This window comes from Pseudorca crassidens, chromosome 8 (assembly GCF_039906515.1).
Source record: "Pseudorca crassidens isolate mPseCra1 chromosome 8, mPseCra1.hap1, whole genome shotgun sequence".
Lineage (NCBI taxonomy): Eukaryota > Metazoa > Chordata > Mammalia > Artiodactyla > Delphinidae > Pseudorca > Pseudorca crassidens.
Window position 1 is genome coordinate 11,403,975 of NC_090303.1, and position 9,264 is coordinate 11,413,238.

A 9,264-nucleotide genomic window follows, 5' to 3' on the forward strand; every position below is an offset into this window, starting at 1 on the left:
CGCGGGCCTCTCACTGTTGTGGCCTCTCCCGTTGCGGAGCACAGGTTCCGGACACGCAGGCTCAGCGGCCATGGCTCACGGGCCCAGCCGCTCCGCGGCATTGTGGGATCTTCCCGGACCGTGGCACGAACCCGTGTCCCCTGCATCGGCAGGCGGACTCTCAACCACTGCACCACCAGGGAAGCCCCACTTGAGCTTTTAAATGAAGTCTTGCTGAATTCACCTATGTTTTAAAAGCAGTTGTTTACGTATTCCAGGGCTTGCTATTTATCTGAGAGGTGGCCCACGTTCCCCGCCCTAGGGGCTTGGAGGCTCCCTGGGCACAGTCTTCATTTCCAAGTCCCCCGGGATCCTGCTCCCACAAAGCCCCCCTGCTGGGCCTTGGGCACCCAGGTCTCCTCTTGCCAGTCAGGCCTTGTCTTCTCCCACAGGAGCTGCTGGAACGCGGAGTGTGTGAGGAGGTGGAGAGAGTTCGGCTCTCGGAGAGGTACCAGGCCATGAAGGTATGCAGGGCAGCCCCCGGCAGGGGCACGGAGCTCCACGGTCCTGCCCCAGAGCCACAGCACATGGTTCATGCCATGTCAGGTGGAAAGTGGGGGCAGTGGGTCCCCCCCGGGGTCAGAGAAGGTCTCACTGAGGAACTGGCAGGTCAGCCGACACCCGATATACACGAGGCAGCCAGATGGAGGCGGACGAGAAGCTTGTTTTGAGCACAGGGAATTTTCTAGATCACTCGGCACCATGTGTTCTTATTTGACTATTGATGGCATATCCTCAAGTATATCACATGCTCTGGCATTTTACACAGAGCATACTGAACAAAACAGAACCTTTTTCCGGGTGCCACGGGGACCGTTAAATCTGTGGGACTGCTCACCCTCGCAGTGTCTCCACCTTTGTGACCTCACATACTCATTTTCTTGGTGGCGTCCTGCCTGTGTCCACGACGCACCTTCCCGCTGGTCCCGCCCATTTCTGGTCTGATAACGGAGCTGCCAGAGCTCTTGTGGATGCCTTGGTCGGGCTCCTTAGACACCCTGGTTTTGTGGCTGGAGGTTGTCAGATCAGCGACTGGTCGGGGGGGGGGGCTTCAAAAAGGGAGAGGAACCCTGTGTAAAGGACGGGGGGTGGGGGGCTCAGGGGTGTGGAGGCAACACAGGAATTAGTGGCTGGAGAAGCGCTGGGAGAGGGCACAGTCATCTGCTACCTCCCCCGGGGTACCCCTGAGTCCCAGAAGGCATCCAGGCCAGGAGAGAAGTACGTGAACAGTTAGAAGTTTACTGTTATAAACAGCATGATTAGGTTATTCTCAGCATCTTTCCCATCCAGTTCATGCTCTTGGTTCAGGGGATCTAGGGAAGGATGGCCAGCACAGTCCCAAAAGGGCAGGCTACAGCTGGTCTGCAGGAAGTGGGGCTCAGGGACACGAGTGCCACACAGCTGTTCTTCCTCCCCTGGGCCTGCTCTTGTGTTTCAGAAGTCCCTGGGGAGGGGCTCTGAGTGGCTGGCCTAGGGCAAGTGCCCACCCCTGTCCAACGAGCTATAGTCAAGGAAGAAACAGGTGAGTTGCTAGCGCCCACCCTGGGTGTGGGATACCCGTGTGAGGGCAGCTGGCCACCCCACGAGAGGTCAGCTCCAGCAGCATAGTTAGTTTCCACTGGCCTGGACATCTCTGCTGACCCGTGGCCAGGCAGTGGCAATTGTCATGTTTGAACCTGGAACAGAGCCCCAGCCAGCCCTAACCTGTTCCTTCCAGATCCTGCTAAAACAACCCCCTGGCTATTAACTGCCCTTTTTGCTGCCTGTTAAAAGGCAGAGCCACAGTAATAAGTCCCAGCTGCTGTTGGGTGGGATGGTATGGTTTTCCCAGTGAATGGACGGACTGTCAGGTCGCCTACTTTGGTGATGTTGGAATCATAGGCTAGAACTGCACAAGTTCTGGGGAGAGACCCTGCTCGAGGAGGGGACCGAGGCCTGGGGAGGGAGCACGTGGGGTCTTTCCCTGCCGTCCCCTGTGAGGGTGGGCTGTGTAGGCCAGGCTCGGGGTTTGAGTCCTGCCTGTGCACTCGCTGTGTGGCCTTGAGCACGTTGCTTAAACTTGAAGAATGTGAGTGGAGATGCCACTTGCCCGGCCAGACGAAGACTTAATGAGGCCACTTGTGTAACGCTGCAGTGGTGCTGTCCTGGGACACGCCTTGCACGGATCAGTGTCGTCATCTGCATCTCGCTGTAAGAGTTTGCTCCTGACCAAGTGTGCTGTGCTCATCCTCAGAACAGCTCTTCACTCAGATCTTTGGGGTCGGGCTAAGGACCGCTGACCGGTGGTACCAGGAGGGGCTACGGACGCTGGACGACCTCCGAGAGCAGCCCCAGAGCAGAGAGCAGGTGAGCCCTCTGGGAGCGCTGGGCCCTGGGCTTCCCCAAAGCACCTGTGCCTGAAAGCCTCCCACACCATGGAGCCCTTAGCTCTGACGCATGGCATATGCTCGTGGCTGCCTGTGTGGCAGGGAATGGGGTGAGTGTGAAGACGGGCATCTTTATTTGGTGGGCTTCCTGACCCAGTGGAGTCAGGACCCGGTGCAGCCCCTTCTCAGTGAGCGATAATGGTCAGAGTAGCTGCTGTGCCGTTCAGGACCTCCTGGTTAGACTTGGGCCTGGACCAGGCATGTACCCCTTACTCCTGATTCCGTAGAGGGGAGGGCATGTCAGAGCAGCCCGGGCCCTGGGCACACTTGCTTGTGTGCTGCTTGGCGCCTTGGCCCACTGGCTGATGGCGTGGGGACCTGTGCTCAGCGGGGAGAGGCTCAGTGAGGAGCCTGCTAGTGGGAGGTGGTGCCGAGCGGTGGAGAGACGTGAACTTGAGAGTTTGTCAGGCCTGGGTTTGAGTCCCATCTCTGCCGCTTACTAGGTAGGAGACCGTGGCCCTGAGTCTTGACTTCTCTGAGCCTGAATTACGTTCTCTGTAAAGCATGGGAATCCCGTGAGCTCCTTGGCGTGAGGCCAGCAGGTCGCAGGTGTTGAGCAGACTCTGTGTTCTCTCCATGTGGCCTGGATCGGGGACCCTGCTGAAGGAGCCCCACAGCCCAGCACTCGTTGCCTCTTTGAACATCTTCCTGGGGGCTGGGGGAGGGGAGGCCAGCTGGGGGTCCTGGGAGAGTCTCCTGGCCGGTCAGCAGGACGTGAGACCACAGAGCCGTGCGTCCGGTGGAGTGTGATGGTGGCATCCGTCGGTTCCGTTCAGTGTTCTCTCCTTGCAGGAGAGGCCCGCAGCGCTTACTGAGCGCGCATCCTGCCCGGGGCCGTTTATTCCCTCACGTAAACCTCTCCTAACTGTGTGTGTGGAAGGCCCAGTGATCCCTCTGACAGGGGAGGAGGTGGACACAGGCTAGAGCGAGGTGTTGTTAAGCGGCAGAGCCATCTTCACATCTCTTTATCACCTCCCGGCCCCGTTTCATGGATGGGAAAACCGAGGCGTTGAAAGGGATAGTCTGTATCTTGATTGTGTCAGCATCAGAATTCTGGTGTGACCTACAGTAGTTCTGCCAGATGTTACCGCTGCGGGGAACTGGGCAGAGGGCACAGGGGACCTCTGTTATTTCTTTCAACTGCATGTGAGCCTACAATTGTTTCAAAATAAGCGTTTGATATTTAAGGGAGAGGAGGGGCTAGTGGGAGACAGCTAGAGAGGGCCGGGCTGGGCAGGTCAGGAGAGCTGTGCTGCCCACAGGACTCCAGCACCACCAGGACCTGAGCACCCGGATCCTGCGGTCAGATGTGGAGACCCTGCAGCAGGCGGTGGAGGCAGCCGTGGGGCAGGCCCTTCCTGGGGCCACGGTCACGCTGACCGGCGGCTTCCGGAGGTCAGGGGGCTCCACACGCCCTCCGGCTCAGCTCCAGGCCCTTCCCAGTGAAGGCGTCTGAGGCGGGACCACTGAGGTGGGCCTTCCCTCACTGAAGGGATTCGGGAGAACACGGAGGCTGAGAGTTAGACTGGCCCCCTCAGGGCCACGACGTGGACTTCCTCATCACCCACCCCCAGGAGGGCCGGGAGGCAGGGCTGCTGCCCAGAGTGATGTGCTGCCTGAAGAAGTAGGTGAGGGGCTTCCTGCTCCCCCCGCTGACGGTCCTGCCAGGATCCTGGTTCCTGTCCCAGCCCCACATGGCGGTGCCCGGCCATGTCTGCTCTCCCCCAGGACCTTGTCCTGTACCGCCAGCACCAGCGCAGCCGGCAGGCAGACGACCCCACCCACCTGCACCGGCAGAGCCACACCATGGATGCCTTCGAGGGGACTTTCTGCATTTTCCACCTGCCACAACCCCCAGGGGATGCTGTAGGGGCGCCCAGAGGCCCTGCCCCACCCCGACCACCTGGTGGTCACCCCCATCAGCCAGTTCCCCTCTGCGCTACTCGGCTGGACTGGCTCCAAGGTAGGGAGTGTGCTGCTGCGGCCACCCTGGAGTCTGGGGTTGGCGGCCCTGCTGATGCAGTCACTCTTCCCCAGCGTTTCGAGCGGGAGCTGCGCCGCTTCAGCTGGAAGGAGAGCCGGAAGGGCTCTGGCTGAACAGCCATGGTCTGTTTGACCCGGGACAGGTGTGTTGCTGGGACGGGAGGCCTGGGTGGGGAAAACGGCTCTCTGCCCGGCCCACAGTCTGCGTCGGCCCCAGGGCCCTCCAACCTGGGACCCACAGGGCCCTCAAGAAGCACCCCACCGCGGGGCTGGGCTCTGCCTGCCCTTCCAGCCTCCTCCCCACACCTGTCTCCGGGAAGCTGCCGCGTGGTGGAATGGCTCCCAGGCACTCGTGCTTGCACTCTGTTGCAGAAGGCGTTTCTCCACGTGGCTTCAGAGGAAGACATTTTCAGACTCTTGGGCCTTGAGTACCTTCCCCTCCAGCCAAGAAATGCCTTATCCTATTAGCTGGCCCCCACTTCCGCTCTCTGGAAATGGAGGGTGCCATGTGAGCCAGACGCTGTGGGTGTTCTGGTCCCTGAATGTTTCCAGGTGGAAGATGCACTGCTGCCCCAAGTCCTCACCCCTCCCAAGTGGGAGCCCTGTCTGTGTGGACCACCAGCCCCCCACATACACCCAGTTCAAGCTGTCATGAAATGAGCATGTGGAACAAACTAAGCTGTATTTTCTGAACGTGTTGCTGGTGTGGGTGACTGGGGAGCATGGGCATTGGTTCTGCCCAGAGGTCTGCTACGGGGTGCTGGTGAGGGTGGGGGATGTGGACCTAAGACAAATAGACTTCCAGTTATTTCTCCAAAAAAAATGGGTTTATTCAGGATCAGCAGAGAATGGGTCTGCAGCCATGGCAAGCCATGTGCAAGTCCCCAGCAAAAATGGAAAGGAAAACGCTCTTACAGAGGGGAAAAGGAATTTGGGAAGGCTATAGTAAACAAGAGTCCATGGCTTTTCATTGGCCGAGTCCTCGTCAGGAACGAAGAGGAGATCTTTCTTTCTTTTGGGCTCTGCTACCATCACAGGGCATGAGCCCTCCCCCTTCTGGTCTCCCAACTCTTATTAATGTTTTTACACTTCCCCTTTCGATCAAGATGCATCTCTGAAAGCATCACTAATCTGAGTCAGGCTTTCCAGTTTCAGGGTCTTTCTGTTCCTCAATACAAGGAAGGACGTTTCCTGGGTGTAGTGTCCCACATCAGAGGGAAAGTGCACAGATTGGAGATCTATTGAGGTTATATTTAAGTAACAAGGAGGGGTAGGAGGGACAACTCTTAGGCACTTTTTATCTGACGTCCATGGCTTTTACCAAGATCCTAAACGGTAGAGATTATCTGAAGCCTTATGTAATCAAAGGTCTGGTGACAAAATTCCAACAGGCCTAGTCTGAACATCTTTGGAAAGCTGGCTCATCGGATGTCGTCTGCTTCAGTTCAGGGAAGTGTTTACTTTCAGGTCACCAGATGATTTGCAGGTCCAGACAGGGTTTGGTGCTTTCTTTAGGTGTGTCATGTGAATCCAAGAGTTGTATTCCTTGGAGTTTTGCAGCACAAGGGTTGGTTAGCAGTACCTGATAGCAGCCTTTCCAGCAAGGTTGAAGAGAGTCCTTCTGGAGATGTCTTTTCCAATAGATGAAACCTGCAGGTTGCAGGGTGTGATGTTTAAGGTCTTCATCTCCCAAGAGTGCACTGTGAAAAGGTTGCTTACCAAAACATGGTTATTTTTAATAGAAGAAATTAGGCCTTTGCAGTATTGGAGTATCTCTCTTCTTATTGGTTGTGGGTCAAAAGAGGCAGGAGCCGGGCTTCCCTGGTGGCGCAGTGGTTGAGGGTCTGACTGCCGATGCAGGGGATGCGGGTTCGTGCCCGGGTCTGGGAGGATCCCGCATGCCGCGGAGCGGCTGGGCCCGTGAGCCATTGGCCGCTGGGCCTGCGCGTCCGGAGCCTGTGCTCCGCAACTGGGAGAGGCCACAGCAGTGAGAGGCCCGCGTACCGCAAAAAAAAAAAAAAAAAAAAAGAGGCAGGAGCCAAGTGCACTGGGCATCCTGTGACTATCTCAAAGGGTGTAAAAGTTCCAAAAGGGGTGGGTCTATGATTTAGAAGGACCAACAGCAATGCTTTTGACCAAGGTATTTGGAGGGCCTCTACACGTTTTGCCAGTTGAGTCTTAATAATGCTGTTAGTGTGTTTGACCAAACCAGAGGGTAGGGGGTGGTAAGTGCAGTGAAAGTGTAAAACTGGCCAAACAGCACAGACTTTTTGAAGCACCTGGCCAGTGAAATGGGTTCCTCTGTCATCATGAAGTTGAAGCGGAGTTCTCCAGGTAGGGATAATCTTTCCCAAGGCACTTGAGTCACAGAAGAGGTAGTAACCTATCTGCAAGGGCAAGCTCCAGTCCAGTGTGAAAACATACATACCATGACTAAAACATACTTACATCCACGAAGTGGAGGAAATTGTATGAAATCCATTTGCCAGATCTCAAATGCTCCATCAGGCAATTTAAAACGTCCAGGAGCAGTACAGTCAGACTTCCCTGGGTTGTACTTCAGACAAGGGGAGCAATGAGTAGGTGCTTTCTGTGGCGTTGCTAGTGTTTCCCCACCAGTACTGACTCATGAAGGCTGTCATTTTGTTAGGCCAGTGGTTTAATGCATGTACAGTGGTGAGGAGTGGGTAGGACTGGGTTGTTACTTGGCCTGAACCAGAGCTTTCTCTTTTTTATCAAACCAACAGTCGTTGAATTCCCAATCTTTTCCCGAGGCCAGTTTTTGGGCTTCCCGAGCCAGGTTTTCAAGGTATCACTTGAGGAAATATCCCTTTGGACCATGACAGAAGTTTAGCTGCTGTGGTTCCTTTAAAGGCGGAATTCCTTGCAGAAATTTTGGCAAAGTGATTTACCTTAGCTTCCAGAGAGTCCAGTTTAGAATGCCCTGGAATCTTACTAATAACTCAAGGGTGGATAAAAGTGTTGCATCCAATAATTCCTGAACCCGGGGGCCATTTTAAATTTTATTTCTGCTGGAAATAGGGAAGCCACATTGCTTCCACAACATTCCAAAATCATGAGCTACTCCGAAAACGTATCTACTATCGATATAGATATTGGCAGTTCTGTCCTTGGCTAAAGTACAAGCCTGTGTGAGAGCGTATCATTCAGCCTGTTGGGCCAAAGTAGCCGTAGGTAAAGATGCTGCCTCAGCAACATCAAAAGAAGTTGCAGTAACATCCCCAGCACAACATCTGCCATTGTCCCCTTTTAAATAAGAACCGTCAGTGAACGTGAGAAGTCAGTGTTACCGACTGAAATTTCCTAGACATCATTATGAGGAGTCAGGAGGTGGTCTGTCAGGGTTAAGCAAGGGTTAAGCAGTTGTGAGGGACTTCCTCAGTGACAGAGGAGAGAAGAGTAGCAGGGTTAAGGTTATTACAACGTAGAAGAGTTATGTGAAGAGCAGCTGACAAAAGGACTCCAAAGGAGGTGAGACGGCTGACTGAGAAATGTTGAGTGTGATGAGAATTCAGGAGGGCTATTGCATGAGGTCCAGAAATGAGTAAAGGAGATCCCACAATGATTTTCTCAGCGGCCTTAACCACAAGGGCAGTGGCCGTGATGGCTCGAGGCGAGAAGGGTATTTCCGTGTTACAGGGTCCAGTTGCTGGCCATAATACCCTATGGGTCGACGGGGGTCTCCTTGCTTTGGGGTGAGTATCCCAAGGGCATTCCCTTCTTTTTCGTATACAAAAAGGGAATCTGATCATTGGGTTGCCTAAGGGCAGGTGGGTTCTTCAAACTCTCCTGTAAGTCCTTAAAATCTGTGTATCTGGTTCTTCCCTAAAATTGGATTGGAGTTGTGCTTCAGTAAAACAGAGGTTTGGCCATGAGAGAGAAATTTGGACCTCAATTTTGGCAATAACCAACTGGCCCAAGAAAACCTCACAGTTGGTGCTTAGTTTTGGGTTTAGAGAAACTTAGCACACCAAGAAGTCTGTCTGGAACTAAGTGTAGCCCTTGTTCTGATATCAGATGCCGTAAACAATGAACCTGGGTTTGGGGCAAACTGCAATTTATCCTCACTGCCGTATGTTCCTTTAAGGCTGAAATCGTTAGCAGGTGGATGATGACTTCCAGTGAGGAGGTTTGAGAAAGAGCAAAGAAGCAAATCATCCACATATTGAAGCAAAGTAGAACCTCTAGGGAACTTTGTATCGTCCAGATCAGCCTTCAGGAGTTAGGAGAAATAAGGACTCAGTAAAACCATCAGGTCTTACTGTCCAGGTGAATAGGTTTTCTTCTCAAGTGAAGGCAGAAAGTTATTCGCTAGGTTCAACCGGAATGTTACAGCATGCACTGCCTAAATCAAGTTACAGTAAAGAATTTACCTCCTATGGGAATGACTGTTAGGAACGTAGGAAAGGAGCAACAGGGTGTCAAGGGATAGCTATGTTGTTTATTACTTGGAGGTTCTGGACAAACCTACACCCTTGGCTTTTAGGTTTCCTCATCTGTAAAATGGGAGTATTACAAGGGCTAGTACAAGGACTAATGAGGCCCTCAACCGTGTAATCTTCAATTACGGGCTTTATGCCTGGGATGGCTTCTTTACTTATACATTGTCAATACTGGGAAGAGATTTTGAGAGATCTGTTTGAATCTCCATGGGAGATATGCTGTGAATTTTGCCAGTGTCAGTGGAGATTTTGCCCATAAAAAGGATGGTAGCTGATTCAATAGGGACAAATGATCTGTGTTTCCAGAATCAGCTCTAGTATCATCAGAGATAGAGCAAATGAAAGATATCAAA

At 53.6% G+C, this 9,264-nt stretch overlaps 1 protein-coding gene across 13 annotated transcripts in view; it reads left to right on the forward strand.

The window, feature by feature from the left end:
* Positions 1–3,891, forward strand: part of POLM (DNA polymerase mu) — a 28,279-nt gene extending 24,388 nt beyond the window's left edge. For 4 of the 13 annotated variants that reach the window (XM_067745818.1, XM_067745807.1, XM_067745811.1 and 1 more), the window contains one exon: positions 432–2,405. In XM_067745818.1, the coding sequence (XP_067601919.1) occupies positions 432–710 (279 nt within the window). In that variant the 3' untranslated portion in view covers positions 711–2,405. Of the gene's footprint in view, positions 1–44 lie in introns of all 13 variants that reach the window. The other 9 variants (XM_067745815.1, XM_067745817.1, XR_010945371.1 and 6 more) reach the window with 8 other exon arrangements.
* Positions 3,892–9,264: the final 5,373 nt, after the last annotated feature.